Source organism: Leucoraja erinacea, chromosome 9 (genome assembly GCF_028641065.1).
Source record: "Leucoraja erinacea ecotype New England chromosome 9, Leri_hhj_1, whole genome shotgun sequence".
Taxonomy (NCBI): Eukaryota; Metazoa; Chordata; class Chondrichthyes; order Rajiformes; family Rajidae; genus Leucoraja; species Leucoraja erinaceus.
This window is the reverse complement of record NC_073385.1, coordinates 14,890,914-14,914,511: the sequence shown is the minus strand read 5'-3', so window position 1 is coordinate 14,914,511 and position 23,598 is coordinate 14,890,914. Positions and strand designations below refer to the sequence as shown.

The 23,598-nt window shown below is 47.0% G+C and overlaps 1 protein-coding gene across 7 annotated transcripts in view; it reads right to left on the bottom strand.

Annotated features, from left to right (window-relative positions):
• Nucleotides 1-23,598, bottom strand: part of nrxn3a (neurexin 3a) — a 1,361,409-nt gene that overhangs the window by 628,136 nt on the left and 709,675 nt on the right. For all 7 annotated transcript variants that reach the window (XM_055640186.1, XM_055640188.1, XM_055640185.1 and 4 more), the window contains exon 14: nucleotides 22,870-22,989. In XM_055640186.1, coding sequence (XP_055496161.1) covers nucleotides 22,870-22,989 — 120 coding nt within the window. The remainder of the gene's footprint in view (nucleotides 1-22,869; nucleotides 22,990-23,598) is intronic.

The following is a 23,598-nucleotide window of genomic DNA, read 5'->3' as shown; positions in this document are numbered from 1 at the left end:
TCGTCCACTTTGCACTACCTACTGTACTTGAGTTTGGCTTCATCGCATTCATGTATCGTATTATCTCATCTGTTTAGACAAAAGCTTTTCACTGTACCTCGGCCCATGTGCCAATGATCACAGCACCAGAGACCCAGGTTCGATCGCGACCACTGATGTTGTCGGTACGGAGTTTATTTGTTCTCCCCGTGACCTGCGTGGGTTTTCTCCGAGATCTTCATTTTCCTCCTACGCTCCAAAGACGTACAAGGTTTGTAGGTTAATTGGCTTGGTATCATTATATTAAAAAAAGTTAAATTGTCCCTAGTGTGTGCTAGTGTGTGGGGATCGCTGGTCAGCACGGACTCGGTGGGCTGAAGGGCCTGTTTCTGCGCTGTATCTCTAAACTAAACTATGTTTTTCACTGTACCTCAGGACATGTGCCAATGATAAACCTAAACCTTCGATGTTGAGATTTGCTCCTGGTCAGAAATAGACAATAGACAATAGGTGCAGGAGTAGGCCATTTGGCCCTTCGAGCCAGCACCGCCATTCAATGTGATCATGGCTGATCATCCCCAATCAGTACCCCGTTCCTGCCTTCTCCCCATATCCCCTGACTCCGCTAACTTTACGAGCCCTATCAAGCTCTCTCTTGAAAGTATCCAGAGAACCGGCCTCCACCGCCCTCTGAGGCAGAGAATTCCACAGACTCACAACTCTCTGTGTTTCCTCATCTTCGTTCTAAATGGTTTACCCCTTATTCTTAAACTGTGGCACCTGGTTCTGGACTCCCCCAACATCGGGAATATGTCTCCTGCCTCTTCGTGTCCAAACCCTTAACAATCTTATATGTTTCAATAAGATACCCTCTCATCCATCTAAACTCCAGAGTGTACAAGCCCAGCCGCTCCATTCTCTCAGCAAATGACAGTCCCGCCATCCCGGGAATTAACCTTGTAAATCTGCGCTGCATTCCCTCAATAGCAAGAATGTCCTTCCTCAAATGAGATGACCAAAACAATAGACAATAGTTGCAGGAGTAGACCATTCGGCCCGTCGAGCCAGCACCGCCATTCAATGTGATCATGGCTGATCATTCCCTGATCATCAAAACCAAAGATGCGCAGACGAACGCAAAACTAATTCAAAAACACTTTTTTGAGTTTGTGAAAGTCAAGGCACTGCATCAAATGACATGGCTCTCCGGAAAAAACAGTGTGAGCAAAGAGTTTCATCCTGCACCGTAAAAGCATCATTCATTTTCAATGAGTAAACTGTGGCTCTGTGAGCCTTAATCAGCAGGACATTGCTTTATATTTTCCATCGTTTGCGCTGGCAATATTGGCTCTCTAAACCCTTCCATCTCCAAGATTGATTTGGACAGAGGAGGAGATTTACACTGTGCGAGAAGCTGAAGATTAATCTGTTCCTCCATACGTCTTTCAGATGTCGCTTTCCCCAAAATGATCGAGACAGTTCGTGTGAGCTGGTGGCAGGGTGCCATCTAGTGGCTTTTAGTTTAGTTTAGGGACAGACACAAAAATGCTGGAGTAACTCAACTGGAGAGAAGGAACGGGCGACGTTTCGGGTTGAGACCAATGTTCCCTCGAAGCTGTGCGCATATGCGTGCGCGCACACACACGTTTTGCAACCAGCGAACAAAGAGAATTTACGCAACTCGAGACCCTTCTTCAGATCAGTTTAGTTCAGAGATACAGCACGGAAACAGGCCCTTCGGCCCACCTAGTCCACGCCGATGTAGAAACATAGAAACATAGAAAATAGGTGCAGGAGGCCATTCGGCCCTTCGAGCCAGCACCGCCATTCATTGTGATCATAGCTGATCGTCCCCAATCTATAACCCGTGCCTGCCTTCTCCCCATATCCCTTGACTCCACTAGCCCCTAGAGCACTATCCAACTCTCTCTTAAATCCATCCAGTGATTTGGCCTCCACTGCCCTCTGTGGCAGGGAATTCCAAAAATTCACAACTCTCTGGGTGAAAAAGTTTTTTCTCACCTCAGTCTTAAATGGCCTCCCCTGTATTCTAAGACTGTGGCTCCTGGTTTTGGACTCGCCCAACATTGGAAAAAAATTTCCTGCATCAAGCTTGTCCAGTCCTTTTATAATCTTATATGTTTCTATAAAATCCCCCTCATCCTTCTAAACTCCAGTGAATACAAGCCTAGTCTTTTCAATCTTTCCTCATATGACAGTCCCGCCATCCCAGGGATCAATCTCGTGAACCTGCGCTGCACTGCCTCAATCACAAGGATGTCCTTCCTCAAATTAGGAGACCAAAACTAGACGCAATACTCCAGATATGGTCTTACCAGAGACCTATACAACAGCAGAAGAACCTCTTTACTCCTGTACTGAAATCCTCTTGTTATGAAGGCTAACATTCCATTAGCTTTCTTCACTGCCTGCTGTACCTGCACGCCAACTTTGAGTGACTGGTGTACAAGGACATCCCGGTCACGCTGCACCTCCCCCTTAACTAACCTAACCCCATTGAGATAATAATCTGCCCCCTTGTTTTTGCCGACAAAGTGGATAACCTCACATTTATCTATATTATACTGCATCTGCCACGCTTCTGCCCACTCACTCAACCCCCCCCGATGAGGACATTGGATGGTGTCTGTGGAACTGATGCACTACAATGCTGAGAACTATATTCTGCACTTGAGTTTGGCTTGATTGTATTTATGTTTCGCTTTCTCCGATCTGTTTGGACAATTGGAGGGAACAGCATCTCATATTTCCATTGGGCAGCTTACAGCCCAGTGAAGAACGTGCAAACTCCACACGGACAGCACCTGAGATCGGGATAAATCCCGGGTCCTGGGCTCTACCCACCGCGCCTCCTTTTTCAAGCACCAGCAGTACTGTAGACCTGTCAACAATAACTCTCCAGAAGCATGCAAAGCTGTGCAATTACTGTGAGAAACAGCACAGAGGGATATATCGGCCTTGACCGACCCACTCTGACATGCAGAAAATCAGCTCTTCTGAGTAGCAGGCAAACAAATTGCTTTAATATATATTTTTTCTCCAGGTTCTTAGATTATAACCTTCACATATTTAACGGTTGAAAATTGTTATAATTTCCCTCTTCTCCCCACGACGCTTCGTGTTTATCGGCGCCACGAGGCAGTCATGGTGGCGCAGCAGTAGAGTTGCTGCCTTACAGCGCTTGCAGTGCCTGAGACCCGGGCTCGATCCCGACTTCGGGTACTTGTGTGCACAAAGTTTGTACGCTCTCCCCGCGATCTTCGGTTTCCTCCCACACTACAAAGGCGTACAGGTTTGTCGGTTAATTGGCTTGGCATGACGTGAAACTGGTTGCAGGATAGAACAGGTGAACGCTGGTCGGCGTGGACTCCAGGACTCTGCTCAATGACTCCATTCCCTGGAAGAGTGCTGGTGGCTTCCCCTCTGCAGCTTCATCCTTCCATGCCTCATCTCTAAACTAAACTAAAAATGTTATCCAGGACATCGGGAGGCTTCTCGTCCAGTTGTGGGCTCACAACATCATGTGGCAGGAGTAGAATTACGCCATTCAGCCCATCAAGTCTACTCCGCCATTCTATCATGACTGATCTATCCCTGCTTCCTAACCCCATTCTCCAGCCTTCTCCCTATAATCTCTGACACCCGCACCGATCAAGGGTTAAGGCTTCGCAGTTTACGAAATGCTGGAGTAACTCAGCGGGTGAGGCAGCATCTCTGGAGAGAAGGAATGGGCGACGTTTCAGATCGAGACCCTTCTTCAGAACTTCTTCACAGTTTAATGTCCCATTCGAAAACAAACGCTGCTTTGGTACGGCACTAAAATCACGTTCTCAATACTGGTTTTTCGAGGAGATATTAAATATTACATTGCCTTTTTACCTAAAAATCAGTCATTGGCCTGATTGTCATCACTCGATTTCTATCCTAAGACCCACCTTTGTATCCCTTCGATTCCTCGTCACTCTGGGTCCCAGCGTTTTATCAATTGTCTGCCTTATGACACATAATCAAAAACCTTCTGAAAACCCATCTATACAAGATTAACTGCATATCCTTTATCAATAGTTTTTCATTTTACCTCAAAGAACTCCATTAAAATTGCCTGACATGGATTGAGTTTCAATGACCCATATACACTGACCTCAATTGACCTATATTATACTTCCAGTCAAATATTTAATCTTATATTATGCCTTTAGCATAAGCATTGTTACGTTGAGTCACCCCTTTTCAATTATTTGTTCTGCTCATGTAATGTAAGGCATAAATAAATAAAATACAATATTAAATAAAAGTCATCAGACAGATCCGATTTTCCTCTGCATATGTTTTAGAGGTTAAACAAGCTATTCATTGAAACATAGAAAATATGTGCAGGAGTAGGCCATTCGGACTTTCGAGCCAGCACCGCCATTCAATGTGATCATGGCTGATCATCCAGAATCAGTACTCCGTTCCTGCTTTCTCCCCATATTCCTTGTAGGTTAATTGGGTTGTTGTATGCGTGAATTGTCCCTAGTGGGTGTAGGATAGTGTTAACTTGCGGGGATCGCTGGTCGATGTTTCTTCCCCACTGTTTTCAGGCAACTGAACCATCCCACCACAAGCAGAGAGCAACCCTAAACTACTATCTACCTCAATGGAGACCCTCGGACTCTCTTTGTTCAGACTTTACTGGCTTTACCTTGCACTAAATTCCCTTATCATGTACCTGTACACTGTAAACGGCTCGATTGTAACCATGTATTGTCTTTCCGCTGACTGGTCAGCATGCAACAAAGGTTTTTCACTGTACCTCGGCACAAGTGACTACGAACTAAACTGGACATGAGCAGTCATGTGCCAATATGCCACGCAAACGTTCTTACATAATATTGGGCTCATGAACCTGACGAAAATTCATCAGATTTCACCACTGGTTAAAAATAAAAGAGAGAGAAAATACAAGGCTCACTGGTAACAGATTCATGACTAAAACGGGTGTCGGGGGTTACGGGGAGAAGGCAAGAGAGTAGGGTTAGGAGGGAGAGATGGATAGAGGGAGCAGTGATTGTATGGCGGAGTAGACTTTAGTTTTGTTTTATAGTTTAGTTTAGTTTGGAGACACAGCACGGAAACAGGCCCTTCGGCCCACCGGGTCCACACTGACCAGCGATCCCCGGCACATTAACACTATCCAACACCCACTGCGGACAATTTACACACACACCAAGCCAATTAACATACAAACCTGTAGGTCTTTGGAGTGGAGGAGGAAACCGAAGATCTCGGAGTAAACCTACACCAGGTCACGGGGAGAGCGTACAAACTCTGTGCAGGCCGCACCCATGGTCGGGATCGAACCCGGGTGTCCGGCGCTGCGTTCGCTGTAAGGCAGCAACTCTACCGCTGCGCCACCGTGACCGTGATGGGCTGAATGGCCTAATTCTCCTCCTAGAACTCATGAACCATTGGGAACACTGGCCAAGGCTTACGCTGACAATAGGTTATCAAGGTGAACAATGAATGTGACAGACCCTTAAGATCCTTAAAATCCCCACTTTGCAGTTTTTTTCGGCGAATGTGAGCATCAGTGACTGACGCCGGTAAAACGGTCAAGACACGTTCCCTGGTGTTTGGGATTGTGCTAGTGTGCGGGTGGTCGCTGGTTGACGTGGACTCGATGGGCCGAAGAGTCTGTTTCTGCCTTGTATCTCTAAAGCTTAAAGGCTCCTCTCGGAGGCTGTAAGCTCTGTTTGACCGACAAAACGGATAATCCAGAAAGGCCCCGGAACCAAGCGTGGAGGAAAAAACGGTGGTGGACCTGAATTGGCCTTTCCCCGCACAGATTGGAAGAAGGAAGCCCCATTGTTATTGCATTAATTGTTGATGAAAACACTCGTGGAAGGCTGTGCGTTTGTTTTGATCTCCTTCAGGTAAGGATACGCTTGACTGAGAAACAATGCAAATGAGGTTCACCAGATTGATTCCTGGAATGAGAGATGTGTCATCTGAGGAAAGATTGAATAAAGAAATGCCGACATGACTGGAATTTAGAATTGAGCACAAGAGGCAGAGAAGGCCCAGTTCACACTGTGATTATGTACCACAGTCTGCAGAAAGGCCCCGACCCAAAACATCACCCATCCATGTTCGCCATGAACAGCACCTCATATTTCACTTGGGCAGCTTACAACCCAGCGCTACAAACATTGATTCTCTAACTTCAAGTAATCAACAGACAATAGGCCATTCAGCCCTTCGAGCCAGCACCGCCATTCAATGTGATCATGGCTGATCATCCACAATCAGTACCCCGTTCCTGCCTTCTCACCATATCCCCTGACTCTGCTATCTTTAAGAGCCCTATCTAGCTCTCTCTTGAAAGTATCCATAGAATTGGCCTCCACCGCCTGAGGCAGAGAATTCCACAGATTCACAACAAAAGTGTCTCCTCATCTCCGTTCTAAATGGCCTACCATTCTTAAACTGTGGCTCCTGGTTCTGGACTCCACCAACATCGGGAAAATGTTTCCTGCCTCTAGCATGTCCAAACCCTTATATGTTTCAATAATATTCCCTCTCATCCTTCTAAACTCCAGAGTGTACAAGCCCAGTCGACCCATTCTTTCAGAATATGACAGCCCCGCCATCCTTTCTCTCCGTCCCCTCCCCCACCCTAGTTGTCGTACTAGTTTCACTGTCGTCCTGATGAGCCTCACTATTTGTATCACTCATTATCACCTTCCCCAAAGCCAACAATTGACCATTGTGGGCTCCAACTGTCCTTGATCATCGTTGCTTTAGGCATATCTTTCATTCATTTTTTCTGCCGACCTTCTAGATCTCACGTTTCCTTTTCCCCCGACTCTGCCTGAAGAAGGGTCTTGACCCGAAATGTCAGCTATTCCTTTTCTCCAGGTATGTTGTCCGTCCCGCTGATTTACTCCAGCTTTTTGAGTCGATCTCCACCTTTTTTTCAGTTTTTTGCTTCCCGGGGATGCGATAAACTTTCGGGTTGCATCACCGGTCACTCTGCGGCCGACCATCGATGGAGTTGGAGGACTACTCGCCCTGACCTTGTGCCCCACCGCAGGGCGTGGACTTACATCGGAGCTGATCCCTTGCCTGGGATCGCTCCGATCGCGGCCTGCAGACTTACAATCAGGAGCTCGCAGTCTCAGGAGAGGCTGAGTCAGGAAGCTCCAACAATGTGGAAGGTTCGACCATTTCCGTCCTGGGGTCCAATCGCTCGGCGCGGTGGAGCTGACATCCCCCCCCCCCCCCCCCCCCTTTTTTTTTTGATACAGGAGCTGATCGCCCCGACGCGGAGAGCCCAAACGCCGCCGTCTACAGGAGTCAAGATCATCCCGTCAACAGAAGGCTCGAGGCCCCCGACCGCGGGAGAACAAAGGAAAGAGATTTGAACTTTTTTCACCTTCCATCACAGTGAGGAATGTGGAGGAGTCGCTGTGGTGGATGTTTATGTTAAAATGTGTTTTGTGTGTTCCGTTGCTTTTTATTTGTATGACTGACTTGGCAAATGAACTCTGATGCCCGTACTTATCAAGAATCTATCTATCACTGCCTTAAAAATATCCACTGATTTGGCCTCCACAGCCCTCTGTGGCAAAGAATTCCACACATTCACCACCCTCTGACTAATGAAATTCGTCCTCATCTACTTCCTAAAGCAACGTCCTTTAATTCTGAGGCTATGACGTCGGATTCTAGACTCTGCCACTAGTGGAAACATCCTCTCCACATCCACTCTATCCAAGCTTTTCACTATTCGGTAAGTTTCAATGAGGTCCCCCTCCTCATTCTTCTAAACTCGAGCGAGTACAGGCCCAGTGCCGACAAAAACTCAATGCCGACAGCCATGATTGAATGGCAGAGTAGACTTGATGGGCCGAATGGCCTAAATCTGCTCCTGTAACTTCTGAAGATGTTCCTGAATGTTCTTTGGTCTGATCTGAGAGGCGGGAGACAGGGTGAGAAGGCAATATCCGGCCTGAAGAAAGGTCTCTACCCGAAATGCCACCCATTCCTTCTCTCCAGAGATGCCGCCTGCCCCGCCGAATTAGTCCAGCATTTTAATGTCGATCTTCCTTCTCTCCCTCTGCCTCCTGTGCGTTCCTCCCAAGAATTTGTCCTTGATCCCATGAGGAATAAGTGTCAGAAGATGCCTACCTCACTGATCAATACTTTACCACTGAAGCAAGACTCCAGGGTCGTTAGTTTAATGACACAGTGTAGTTGAGCGGAAAATCCTCTGACTTGCTCAAGGGAGGTACAACATGCACAGCCTGCAACCTGTTAAAGCACATAGGAATAATGATTTTGTCTACCGTACATTGGTACCAATCTAAAAGGAACTTGCAGTTAAGTCACCACCTGCTCCGATGATTTGTGAATTTTTTTTAACTGGAGCAGAATTAGGCCATTCGGCCCATCAAGTCTACTCCGCCATTCAAACATGGCTGATCTATCTTTCCCTTTCAACCCCATCCTCCTGCCTATCTCCGCATAACCCTTGACACCCTTACTAGGGCGGCACGGCGGCAGGGTTGCTGCATTCCAGCACCAAGGACCCGGGTTCGATCCCGACGATGGGCGCTGTCTGCACGGAGCTTTGCGTTCTCCCCGTGGCCTGCGTGGGTTTACTCCGAGATCTTCAGTTTGCTCCCATGCTCCAAACGAGTTGATAAGATAGTTTAGCCACTGAAGCTAAGGAGCGCGTTATTTTCTGGGAATGATTTTCCGTTCTCATTTCATTTCTTTTATATTGCATTTTCAGGCGTATTAATATTTAACCAGAGGTCTTTAACTAGTTTAACAAAATGACTCTTTTATTCATACGAGGGCATCTTTTTCTTTATTCTAATAGGTGTCAAACCACAACAGACTATTTGAATTCAGTATTCCCTCCAACAATCCGGTGAATTGGTGCAGCGGTAAATTTGCTGCCTTATAGCGCCGGGTTCGATCCTGACCACGGGCACTGGCAGTACAGAGTTTGTTCGTTCTCCCCGCGACTGCGTGGGCTTTCTCCGGGAGCTCCGGTTTTCTCCCGCACTCCAAAGAGGCACAGGTTTGTAGGCTAATTGGCTTTGGTAAAGAGAGTGAGTGAGTGAGCGTGTGAGTGATAGTGTTAGCATGTGGGGATCGCTGGTCGATGCAGACTGTGCGGGCCGAAGAGTCTGTTTCCGCGCTGCATCTCTGAAACTAAAACTAATCAAGAATCTGTCAATCTCCGGCTTAAAAATATCCATTGACCCGGCCTGTACGCGCTTCACTTCACTGAAATGGCCCATCGAGACATCTCGTATATTGCCGCACTGATTGAACGAGATATCCGATTTAGCTGCTTGTGGGATGATCTTTGAGTGCAGTTACATAGCCAACCTTCTGTTTGAAATGTGCAAACATCTTGCTTCTGATCCGGGGTGGGGAGTTGGCAGCTTGCAACAGTTGTTGGGTTTTTTTTAGTTTAGTTTAATTTTAGTTTAGTTCAGCATGGAAACAGGCCCTTCGGCCCACCAAGTCTGCACCCGGCCAGCGACCCCTATCCTACACACACTAGGGACAATTTAAACACACTGTGGAATTCTCTGCCTCAGAGGGCGGTGGAGGCCGGTTCTCTGGATACTTTCAAGAGAGAGCTAGATAGGGCTCTTAAAGATAGCAGAGTCAGGGGATATGGGGAGAAGGCAGGAACGGGGTACTGATTGTGGATGATCAGCCATGATCACAGTGAATGGCGGTGCTGGCTCGAAGGGCTGAATGGCCTACTCCTGCACGTATTGTCTATTGTCACACACACACACCAAGCCAAGTAACCTGCATGTCTTTGGAGTGTGGGAGGAAACCCGAAGATCTCGGAGAAAACACACGCAGGTCAAGGGGAGAACGTACTAACTCCGTACAGACAGCGCCCGTAGTCTGGATCGAACCCGAGTCTCTGGCGCTACAAGCGCTGTAAGGCAGCAACTCTACCGCTGCACCACCGTGCCAACTTTCATCAGCGTTCCTGCCCTCTCTCAGCTTACACCAGTCTGTGGTTTCCACTTTTTCTGTCTTCCCCCCCTAATCTTTGTCCTCCCTGCCCTCGGCTACCTGAAGCATTCTTGATCTGTAGGCTTCACACCTTACCCTTCCATATCTCTGTGTCTCCCTCTCTCTCCCCTGACTCTCAGACTGAAGAAAGGTCCGTAGACAGCACCCGTAGCTGGGATCGAACCCGGGATCTCCGGCGCTGCAAGTGCTGTAAGGCAGCAACTCTACCGCTGCACCGCCGTGCCGCAGGTATTGTCTGCTGTCTGAAGCTCCAACCTGTCTCTCCGGTGTACTACTGGGGAGGATGTGCTCTTGTTCGGAGATGCACTGAATGTTTGAGTACATGTAAATTATCATTCGGAAACACATCTCTCTGTGTATGCTTCCAGTCAACCACGACCCACATCCTTTGCATCCTAATCTGTCAGTAATTCCATCTCCGAGGAGAAGCAATGGGTGATGTTTCGGGTCGAGACCCTTCTTTTTCACATACCTCTGTCTCACTCGTGCTAGTTCGTGCTGAAGATTCACGAGGAAGTTGCCAGGACTCGAGGGCCTGAGCTACAGGGAGAGGTTGGGCAGGCTGGGACTCTATTCCATGGAGGGCAGGAGGGTGAGGAGTGATCTTATAGAGGTGTACAAAATCATGAGGGGAATAGATTAGGTAGACACACAAAGTCTCTTGCCCCGAGTAGGGGAATCGAGAACCAGAGGATATAGATTTAAGATGAGGGGGAGAAGGCAGGAACGGGGTACTGAATGGAAACAGGACCTTCCCACCCAAGCAGTCCACGCCGAAACATATAGGATTATTGAGGGTTTGGACATGCTAGAGGCAGGAAACATGTTCTCGATATTGTGGGAGTCCAGAACCAGGGCCACTGTTTAAGAATAAGGGGTAGGAAATTTAGTACAGAGATGAGGGAAAACATTTTCACCCAGAGAGTTGTGAATATGTGGAATTCTCTGACCTGGAAGGCAGTGGAGGACAATTCTCTGGATGCTATCAAGAGAGAGTTAGATAGAGCTCTTTAAAGCTAGATAGGGCTCTTAAAGATAGCGGAGTCAGGGAACATGGGGAGAAGGCAGGAACGGGATACTGATTGTGGATGATCAGCCATGATCACATTGAGTGGTGGTGCTGGCTCAAAGGGCCGAATGGCCTACTCTTACATCTATTGTCTATTGAAAGATTTAATAGGAACCCAAGGGATATTTTTTTTTTTACTACGCAAAGGGTGGTGGGTGTATGGAACGAGCTGCCGGAGGAGATAGTTGAGGCTGTCACAATGTTCAAGAAATATTTAGACAGGTATCAGACAACTGAACCATCCTACCACCAACTAGAGAGCATACTGAACTAATATCTACCTCAATGGAGACCCTTGAACTATATTTGATTGGACTTTACCTTGCACTAAACGTTATTCACGATATTCACTTTATCATATATCTGTACACTGCAAATGGCTCGATTGTAATCATGTGCTGTATTTCTGCTGACTGGATAGCATGCAACAAAAGATTATCACTGTACCTCGGTACACGGGACAATAAACTAAACTGAAACTCAAATCGAAGACAGGACAGGTTTAGGGAGATGTGGGCCAAACGCGGGAAGGTAGGATGAGTGTTGATTGGACATGTTTGTCGGCATGGGCAATTTGGGCCGAAGGGCCTGTTTCCATGCTGATTGATCCTCCAGTGTCTGCTGCTTCAAGCGCTGCCCTGACACCAAAGGGCCTGTCCCACATGGCCATTTTTTCAGCGACTGCCGGCATCATTGACTGAAGTATCAGGGTCACGGAAAAATGTGCGGAATGATGCGACGGTGACGCGGCGTGACGATGCATTAACGCGCGGTATTTTCTCAAGCGTCGCAGCATTTTTTTGTCGCCGCTGGATTTTGGAATCTTTTGGCGACACCGATATGATGCCGACAGTCGCCGAGTGGGACAGGACCTTAATACAGTGCAACCTGGAATGGTACCATCATCTGGCTATTGACAGCTCGAGTGAACAGTGGCGTTACCTCACAGCGCCAGAAATCCAGGATCAATCCTGACCTCGGGAATCCACAAAGTGTTATTCCGTTCTGACACCAGAGTTCCATCTTCTCGGCGAGAGGGCCTGAAACATTCGGGCTGCCGTAGTGGCAACTGCGGAGGCCTCAATAGGCCCCGACCACGGGTGAACAAGAGGAAGAGGACTGGACTTTGGTGCCTTCCCTCACAGTGGGAAACGTTGATTCCGCTGTGTGGGGGATGGGGGGGGGGGGGGGGGGGGGGGGGGATTCTTATGTTTTATGTTAAACTCTAAAAGTGTTGTGTTTATCTTATTTGTGTGCTGCATGGTAACTCAAATTTCACTGCACCAATTGGTGTAGGTGACAATAAATGTCCTTTGTCTGTGTCGAGTTGGCATTCTTCCCCTGACCGTGTGGTGTTGACTCCGGGTGCTCCGGTTTCCTCCCGCATTGCGTTTAGTTCAGTTTATTGTCACGTGTACCGAGGTGCAGCGAAAAGCTTTTGTTGCGTGCAAACTAGTCAGCAGAAAGGCTAGAGATACACGATTACAATCGAGCCGTCAACAGTGTACAGATCTATGATAAAGGGAATAATGTTTAGTGCAAGATAAAGTCCAGTAAAGCCCAATTAAAGATAGGCCGAGCGTTTCCAATGAGGTAGATGGTAGCTCAGGACTGGTCATTAGTTGGTGATAGGATGGTTACATATTAACAGCTGGGCATGAAAATGGCAGAGTAGGTTCGATGGGCCGAATGGCCCAATTCTGCTCCTTTGTCTTTTGGTCTCACACTAGACAATAGGTGCAGGAGTCGGCCAACCGGCCCTTCGAGCCAGCTCCTCCATTCAATATGATCATGGCTGATCATCCACAATCAGTACCCCGTTCCTGCCTTCTCCCCATATTCCCTGACTCCGCTATCTTTAAGAGCCCTCTCTAGCTTTAAAGAGCTCTATCTAACTCTCTCTTGATAGCATCCAGAGAATTGTCCTCCACTGCCTTCCAGGTCAGAGAATTCTACATATTCACAACTCTCTGGGTGAAAATGTTTTCCCTCATCTCTGTACTAAATTTCCTACCCCTTATTCTTAAACAGTGGCCCCTGGTTCTGGACTCCCCCAATATCGAGAACATGTTTCCTGCCTCTAGCATGTCCAAACCCTCAATAATCCTATATGTTTCGGCGTGGACTGCTTGGGTGGGAAGTCCTGTTTCCATTCTGCATCTTTAAACAAAACTAACGCTCAGATCTGAGCATCAGCACCGGTTGCGAATTGACTGCAACTGCTAGCGCCTGAGGATGTGAGCAGAGACTGGCGAGTCTGCAGTTTACACCGAGACCTTTGGGCAAACACCAGTCCTCTCTCTCTCTCTCTCTCTCTCTCTGTTTCTTCAAGATAAGGACGGGCAATCAATCCACATCAATCTCTGCGACGGTTCTTGGCTCGAAACCCGCTCGTATCAGGAGAATTAGAATCTCCAGCTCTGCAGGAGAGGCACAGCAACATGGCAGGCAGCTGACGGCTGGGGAAAGATCCCAGTGTTTTTTGGTCTGTGCAGTGAGCAGAGGAAATCCTTGGAGCTCCCGCTCCAGAGATTTTACACCTGCAACAAATGAGTGCCACGCGGCAGAACCTCCACTTGTCAACTCCGAGCACATCTACGCTTCACAAAGCCTTCCATTAAAACTGTTCCCCCCCCCCCTTCCCGACCCCCCGGGGCTCAGAGTAAACGACATTGATGTGAATCTGAGACACCCTGCAGTCACGGAGGGCAGATAGAGGGAGGGACATGTGCATGTTGTTCGAAGCTGCTTTTATAACACGCACGGACACAAGCACACTTGCACACGGACACACACACACGGGGGGACACAGGCACACGGGGACACACACACACACATGGGGACACACACGGGACACACACACACACGGGGACACACACACACGGGGACACACACACACGGGGACGGGGACACACGGACACACACATGCAGAGGGAGAGAGACTCAGAGAGAGAGAGAGAGAGGGAGACACACGTACAGTCTCCATGCAGACAGCACCCTTGGCATAGGAATAGTGTAGATGGGGCAAACTAGGCAAGTTGGGCTCAATAACCCGTTTCCACATTGTATGATTCGGACTTTATGTTATTGGTTAAATATCGGGTGTGGGAGTTCTTGCCAATTTGTAAGCAAGGGATTTGGAGTTGAGATAGCTCATTTTTAATGTTTAGACACCACCACCACCACCCCTCCTTCTGATGGCTGATCATCGGTTCATTAGTTGGACGGGCGCCGGACTTTGCACGCAACATCGCACGGCCCGGGCCAAAACTCCTCAGCTGGCCCGCCGGCTGGGCTTTGTGTACAGTCCAGCACCCGGGCCCAACTCATCATTCACCCAGCCACGGCCGAGTCGGTCTACGAATTGCCGTCGGGAATTTGTCCCGTATTTTGACCTTTTGTCCCTTATTTGGAAGTGAGAAAGTTGGCGCCCCTAGTTAATAGGTCCACTGGGACTTCACAGGAGTGAGTTAATAAATTCTTACTTGACCTTGGTTTGCAGAATTTTGTGGGGGCTGAGACTTAAAAATCCATTCACACGTCTGGTTATGGAAATGTATTCCTTGAGGAAGTGAAATTCATTTCACTCACAAAGCTTGATAAAAACAAATGACATGCTTCAGAGCAGATTCTGGAGTCATTTTATTTAAAAACTTCATCTGATCTCTCGGTTTTACTGTAAATGTTTTTTTTTGGTTACATAAAATCTGCTGGAAGGTGCAATGCAAGTGATCAGGCTGAATCTTTAAAAATCAGCATCTTTCCCAGCACTGAGTGAACAACTGTGGTATCGAGGACTGTGAACTGGATAACTCAGGTGCCCACGACAAGAGCAAACCAAACACCCATCAAAAGGAGTGGGCAGCACGGTGGCGCAGCGGTAGAGTTGCTGCCTCACAGCGCCAGAGACCCGGGTTCGAACCCGACTACGGGAGCTTGTCTGCACGGAGTCTGTACGTTCTCCCCGTGACTTGCGTGGCTTTTCTCCCCACACTGCAAAGACGTGCAGGTTTGTAGGTAAATTGGCTTGGTTAACAATGTAAAATTTTAAATTATCCCTAGTGTGTGCAGGATAGTGTCAGTGTGCGGGGATCGCTGGTCGGTGCGGACTCGGTGGGCCGAATGGCCTGTTTCCGCCCTGTATCTCTAAAGATGAAAACTAAAAAAAAAAACTAAAACACAAAAGTGCTGGAGGAAGGCAGGAACGGGGTACTGTTTGGGGATGATCAGCCATGATCACATTGAATGGCGGCGCTGGCTCGAAGGGGTAAATGGCCTACTCCTGCACCAATTGTCTATTGTCTATAACTCAGTGGGTCAGGAATTCATTGCCACAGAAGGCTGAGGCTGCCGTCAATGGATATTTTTAAGGCCGAATTAGACAAATTCTTGATTAGTACGGGTACCAGGGGTTATGGGGAGAAGGCAGGAGAATGGAATTTGAATGGAGAGATAGATTAGCCACGATTGAATGTGTGATGGCCATTTAGAACGGAGATGAAGAAAAACTTTTTCACCCAGAGAGTTGTGAATCTGTGGAATTCTCTGCCTCAGAAGGCGGTGGAGGCCGATTTTCTAGATACTTTCAAGAGAGAGTTGGACAGAGCTCTTAAAGATAGCGGAGTCAGGGGATATGGGGAGAAGGCAGGAACGGGGCACTGATTGGGGATGATCAGCCATGATGACATTGAATGGCAGTGCTGGCTCGAAGGGCTGAATGGCCTACTCCAGCACCTATTGTCTGCTGTTTGGATTGTACCCACCAGGGGTGTAAGGGAGTTTTCAAAGCCAACACCTCTTTGAACATCACACCATTTTCCTCTTGACTGTATATTGTTTAAAGACTATGCAGACAATTAACTGTATAGAGTGATAGGTATTTTTGGAAACCTTTCCAAACTGTTCCTTTCACTTTTGGCTTTTTACAGATGTAAACGCCAGAAAGCGTCTTATGCCAGCAAAATATTAACACAAAATATCCGGAGGCTGCAGCGAATCATCCGATCAGCTGAGAAGGTTATTGGCTTCAACCCCCCCCCCCCCCCCCCATTGATGAACTGTACACTGCAAGGGCCAGGAAGCGAGCGGGCAAGATTATCTCTGACCCCTCTCACCCTGGCCACAAACTCTTTGAATCTCTTCCCTCTGGAAGGCGACTCCAGACTGTCAAAGCCGCCACAGCCAGACATAAAAACAGCTTCCCCCCCCCCACGAGTAGTTGCTCTACTTAATAACCAAAAATCTGTAGCCTCGTTTTGCTCTGGTATATTATTTCATTCACATGTTTAACCGATAATGTTTTATTATTAATGTTTAATGTTTTATGTTGCATTCCTAACTGTCACTGTATGTCATGTTGGCGCTTGCGAGTGAAGCACCAAGGCAAATTCCTTGTATGTGAATATACTTGGCCAATAAATTTATTAATTTATTCATTAAAATATTAAAATGCCACTTCTTCAGATGAGCTGTATTTTGCTGGTTTTACCTGGAGGTGAGGTAACAGCTCATCTCGCTGGGGAAGTTGAGAGATTGTTAGCAATGGCCAAGGATGTTACAAGTGTGGGGAACTAAGTTTGATTCAACTCCCACCCCCCCCCCCCCCCCCCCCCCCCCCCCTCCCAACCCAAATATATTGAGCGGGGAGATGCCACTTCTTGAGAAAGTAGCTGTATTTTAGCTGGGAGTTAATCGGCTTCGAGCCAGCACCGCCATTCAAGGTAACAGCTCATCACTCGCTTTAAGAGCTACTATCTCTCTTGAAATTTGAGAGATTGTTAGCAATCCGAGAGGATTTGTTACAAGTGTGGAACAAATGAATAAGTTTGCAAAGGGACAACTCCCCCCAACAATGATCAAGGCAAGGCGGAGCCCACAAATGTCCATATGGCGGAGCCATATATGAGTAATACGAGCAAGTATCGCGGAGGGAGATGTTAACAGGAGATACTGAGAAAGTAGCAATTCGAATGAATTTAATAATCAGGAGTTGGCCACAACAGCTCAAGACCTTCGAGCCAGCATTTCAACAGATATCTTCATTCATAATAAGTTAAAATTTTTGGCTGATAAAACCTTATCAGCCCAACTCAGTGCCTCCGTTTTGCACATTGGTGCAATCAGTCTCTGACTGAAGATGCTGCACTTGATCCCCTTCAGGGCGTGGACTGGGTGAGTGGGGTTATTATTGAGCTCTATCTGGCCTCTGCTCTGCTTGAAATTATCCTAAGAACCCCCCAACCACTGAGCCCCCTTCCGAGGCAGAGAATTTCTTCTTTTTAAGCTAGATAGAAACAGGCCAATGAAAAAACATGCAAAGGGCCACCACTGAATGGTCGAAGCCTGCAACGATAGATCAAGATATTAAATGACTTTAGCCTCCTTAAAAAATACAGTCTACTTTGTCCCTTCCTGTACACGCCTCCATATGACTCTTCCAGTCCAGCTCACTGTCAAGCTGCACACCAAGGTACCTGTGGTTGGCGACCACCTCCACCTCAGTGCCCCTGATGGTGATTGGTGTTGGTTGAATCCTCCTCCTCCCCCTCCTGAAATCCACAACTATCTCCTTCGTTTTTTTGGTATTGAGATGGAGATTATTGTGTGCACTCCACTCCACAAAGTTGTTAATTGTGTCTCTATACTCCTCCTCATTGCCCCCTTTGATGAGGCCTACAATTCCCGGAGATAGTTATAGACATCCCGAATAGTTATAGCCAACATAGATTGTAGATAATAAATAGATGTGTCAATGTATTTAGCTTTCACAGCACAGTTAAAACTAGTTAAAACTAATACACTCTGCTGAGAAGCAGGCTTCCTTATCTATTGTGGGGGGGGGTAGCCGTTCGCAGTTCTATCTAGGTTCTTATCCATTGCAACCTTGAGATTATGGCTGCTCTTTGTCACTGTGTTCAGCAGTCAATTCTGCGAGAAGTTAACAAACAACCTTTTTAATAAGTAGACCCCATCAAGGATATTGACATTTACGGTATCTATTTGTTAGATATATACAGGAGAGAACAATTTTCAAAACATCAGGAAACGCAAGGTTAAAGTTAACTCTGGGGGGGATAAAGGCAAAAGATAAAAGGTTACGGAGATTGATGGATGATGATTTATTTCAACTTCGCAAGTGACCGTTTTGTCAAGAGAATATAAAAATGCTGTAGGTGCTATGAAGTTTTGAAACACTTTGGGTTCTCTCAGAGTGTTTCCTCAGTGCACACTGTTAAGGACTTTGATAGACCGACTTGTTCGATGGACTTAGTGATCTACGAGCCATTTTATTTTGTGTCTATGGCTGTCTGAGTAAAGCCAGGTATAAGGTATGGGTAAAGAATAAATTATCCTTCTGCACTTATCTACAAAAGTCTTCCCATGTAGTACATCACTGAGTTACAGCTTACTCCAGCAAATAAAGACCATTTATAGATTCTACTTATCAATGTTCACCAAGCAAGTAAGGTAATCGCATCCATTCTGCTCTCTCGATTCAACTAATGCTTTGAAACTCTTGCTAGGTTCAGCAAACTTCAAGAGCGGAAAAAAGAGAATTTAATTAGAATCAGCTCTTGCTTTTTTTTAAAAGACTTTTTTTGTAAACTTGCACAAATGCTGCAATTAATTCCCTTTCACCAGCGCAAGGTTGTTGGCTCCAACCCCCCCCCCCACCCCCCCCCCCACCGAACTGTACACTGCAAGGGCCAGGAAGTGAGCGGGTAAGATCATCTCTCACCCCTCTCACCCCGACCACAAACTCTTTGAATCACTTCCCTCTAGAAGGCGACTCCGGACTGTCAAAGCCGCCACAGCCAGACATAAAAACAACTTCAGATTCAGATTCAATTTTAATTGTCATTGTCAGTGTACAGTACGGGGAGTAGCTCTACTTCACAGCCAAAAATCTATAACCTCTTTTTACTCTGATATTTAATTTTCACATGTTTAAATTATAATGTTTTATTTTTAACCGTCTGCTGTATATCGTGATTTACCATACTTGGCCAATAAATTTATTCTGACTCTAACTTATTATTCACCAGCGAAAATGTGTAACATCACGGTTATTTTTTCCTTTGATATTCTTTTCAGCATTCTCTGTCGAAGAGTGCACAGACCCGCAACTTGGCGTTGGATCAATACCTTAGTCCAGTGGATCTTAACCTGGAGGTCGTGACCCCCTACGGGGGGTCGTTTGGGGCTTTGCCGGAGTTCATGAAATAACATCAATTTGTGGAGCCCATGTTTAGGAACCGAACAAATGTACATACACAAACAGTGTTTTGTTCATGTATGTGCGTACTGGTGCCAAAAAGGTTAAGAACCACTGCGTTAGTCCAAGGGTTCCCAAATTGGGGTAAATTTATCCCCAGAGGGTACATTTGTTGATTCTGGATTTAGACATATTTTTTCTCATTGACTGACTGTTTGGTTCAGGTATACCGGTTATTTGTTCATCATTAGTTGTTCATAACTAAGGGAGTTAAGATCATCCCGTCAACGACCGAGAAAGAACTAAAGGAAGGGCTTGAACTTTATTTCGCCTTCCATCACAGTGAGGAATGTGTAGGAGTCACTGTGGTGGATGTTCATGTTAAAATGTGTTTTTTTGAAGTGATCTGTTACTTTTAATTGTATGACTGACCTGGCCAATGAAATTCCTCGTATGTGGCAAAACCTACTTGGTGATTCTGATTCTAACATTGTTATGTGCTATTAAAGTTGCCTGGGGTAAATGGGACGGAAAAGGTTGGGAATCCCATGCCTTGGTCCCTTTCCCCAAAGACACAAGTAATCACTATCACCATAGGACAAAATATCCATCTGTTTTAACAACTATCGTATCCCCAATACAGAAACGTCAGAGCCCACTATTCTCTTTAATGTTATTGAAACATTCTCTCATTCGTCGACAGTGGACGGTCTTTCACACTGAAAGTCCAATGTAGAGAACGAGATTTCATGAATACCAGAAACCCCACCAGAGTTTTGCCTCGGCTGAAGACATCGGTGTTATAAAGACACTTACAGGCCTGTCCCACATACGGGACTTTTTCAGCGACTTGCCGGCACCCGTCATAGTCGCAGCAGGTTGGCGAAAATTTTCAACGTTGAAAATCCAGCGGCGACCAGAAAGACGCGACGACTCTTTGGGCGCCTGAGGAGACGACTCACGACCATACAGGCGACACCCTGGCGACACGTCACGGGGTGAAGCCTGTATGGTCGTGAGTAGTCGCCCATAGAGTCGTACCTTGTTCTGGTCGCCGCTGGATTTTCAACATGTTGAACATTTTCGGTGACCTGCAACGACCTATGACGAGTGCCGGCAGTTGCCGAAAAAGTCGCGTAAGTGGGACAGGCCCATTAGAAAGCGGTAAGGAAGTTCTCATGTGTAGGGTGATTTTGCACAAAGGGGGGAGGAGAGCAGTGAGAGAGAGTGTTGCTGAATTCTCATTATCACATGGTTTGGCCACTGTACACCTCATAAGCTGAACACCAACCAGAAATGCATTTGGGCCACCAGATAGATTTGCAATCTCAAGCGGGCTCTTGATAAACGAGTTGGGCAGGAGTACTGGGACTTTACAGGGGAAGCCAAGATAGATTGCGACACTATAAAGGCATTCATTATCCACATGGAAGCCATCCTCTTGCACAATCAATGTAATGAGGCTGGCGTGATAGCCGCTGGTGAAATGGTCCTCACCACAAATTTCCAAGAGCATCAGTCGGCAGCTTGCATATTGTAATAGCCATTATCACCTTGTGAGAGAGATCGAGGACCATGTCTGAACTGAATAGACCGTCAAGCCGCCTTGTTCACCAGCGTCAACCAAAACCAACATATTTGAACTCAATTTCAGAGCCGCAGTCTTCAAACCTTTCTTACACACGACTGAAAACAGCCAGTCCGGCCGGCTGCCCGCCCGCTGTACATTTTAAACACCTTGCAATTAAAACTTCCTCGACAGGACTTACCTGCAATGGAATTGACGCTTCCGCCTCTTTCTTCAAAGGCAAGGACAAGTAAAATACATCTTTCATTGAAGTTTATTAAAAGCAGACAGGCAATGTATCACGATAATGAAGATCAAAGAGACTGAATATCCATCTGTTTTAACAACCATTCAAATCCCTCGTATAGAAATTTCAAAGCTTAGGGGGCGGGACGGTGGCACAGTGGGTGGAGCTGTTGCCTCACAGCGCCAGAGACCCGGGTTCGAATCCAACTACGGATGATGTCTGTACGGAGTTTGTACATTCTCCCCGTGACCTGCTTGGGTTTTCTCCGGGATCGTAGGTTTCCTCCAAAGGCATGCTGGTTTGTAGGCTCATTTGGCTTCTGTAGATCATCCCCTGGTGTGTAGGATAGTGTCAGGGCGCGGGGATCGCTGGTCGGCGCGGACTCAGTGGACCCAAGGGCGTGTTCCCACGCTGTATCTTTAAAACTATAAACTAAAGCGAAAACTAAACCAAAATCGAGACCAAATGTGCAAGAAGGAACTGCAGATGACAGTTTACACCGAGGGTATATACAAAATGCTGGAGTAACTCAGCAGCATCTCTGGAGAGAAGGAAATGGGTGGCGTTTTGGGTCGGGACCCTTCTTCAGATTGGTTAGTGATAAGGGAAACAAGAGATATAAACAGTAACTGATATCGCTAGATTTTTGATCAGGGGAAAAGATCAGAGGTTCGGCCATTGATCAGCCTTGATCTCATCAAATCCTCAACGGGAACCTGTTATCCTATATCCTGTTATCCTGTAAGCAAATGGTGTTTGGAGAGCCTGAATATTCATGAGGAGGAGAAGGACAGTGAGGAAAGCGAATGGCATGTTGGCCTTCAAAAAACGAGTTGAGTATAGGAGCAAAGAGGTCCATCTGCAGTTGTACAGGGCCCTAATGAGACCACACCTGGAGTATTGTGTGCAGTTTTGGTCCCCATAATTTGAGGAAGGACACTCTTGCTATTGAGGGAGTGCAGCGTAGGTTCACGAGGTTAATTTGCGGGATGGCGGGACTGTCATATGTTGATAGAATGGAGCGTCTGGGCTTCGATACTCTGGAATTTAGAAGGATGAGAACCCAGGTCTCTGGCGCTGTGAGGCAGCAACTCCACCACTCCACCACCGCCCCAATATGATAAAATAACCTGGCCGAATGCTGGGATTGAACTGGGGACTTTTAAGATCTTCAGTCTTACGCTCTCCCAACTGAGCTATCACGCTTCTGAACAGGATGAATAGAGCCTGGCTTATCCAGCCAACGTCAATCCTTACCAAGTACCCCCTTCACAATGGTTGAAAAACAGATGGATATTTCAATGAATGGCAAGCGCAGACACTGGTGCAGCTCAGCATTCCCCAGTTTGTCCATCGATGCCTCATGAATTAATACAACACATCACATCACATCATATCATCCAGGAGATACCAACGTCACGCAGCACCATTTATTTATTTATTTATTTATTTTGATTGCATACCACAAAGATAATTTCGAATTTGCTTCGCACGGACCAACTTCACAACGCGGGACTTCACACCACGTACCAATCAGTACCAAGACCGGACAAACGCATCAGTATCCAACCAATAAATATACAGCCCAGAGAATCCACACCCTGCGTTTCTACCAATACACCACTCGACAAAAAATGCCCTTGAGCTCAGGAGAAGGAGCCCACGCTGATCTCAGCCAACAAGAGGTGGAGTAGGTGGAAGCAGTTACTTACGGTCGTTGCACTGACTGCCGCTGTAGGAGGTCATGGAGCAGTCGCACGTGTAACCTTCCCACTGCTGGATGCAGATGCCGTCGTTGGTGCAAGAGTCCTCTTGGCATGTTGTGCTGGGACCTTCAGGGATGTGAGGAGGAAGGGTGCGGGGAAGGGGGGGGGGGGGGAAAGAGGGAAGCAAGTGAAGAAGATATTGTCAATGGCGGCTGTAAAGCAACAACGATTATACCCTTGCCATGCAAGGCAGCTCGCACCAATGTTGCGCCCAATATCTCAGCACTGCACACACATGCACGCACACACACGGCCAAGGAGATACATGCTGGTCGGCACACTGCTTACAAGCCTAACTGGGTTAGGTTGTGGAGAACACTCACTAGTTTTGGGAGTAGAATTAGGCCATTCGGCCCATCGAGTCTACTCCGCCATTCATTCAATCATGGCCAATCTCGGCCTCCTAATCCCATTTTCCTGCCTTCGCCCCATAACCCTAATCAAGAATGTGTCCATCTCTGCCTTAAAAATATCCACTGACTTGGCCTCCACAGCCCTCTGTGGGAATGAGTTGCACAGACTCGCCACACTCTGACTAAAGAAGTTTCTCCTCATCTCCTTCCTAAAAGAACGTCCTTTAATTCTGAGGCTGTGACCTCTGGTCCTAGACTCTCCCGCCAGTGGAAACATCCTCTCCACATCCACTCTATCCAAATCTCTCACTATGCTGTAATT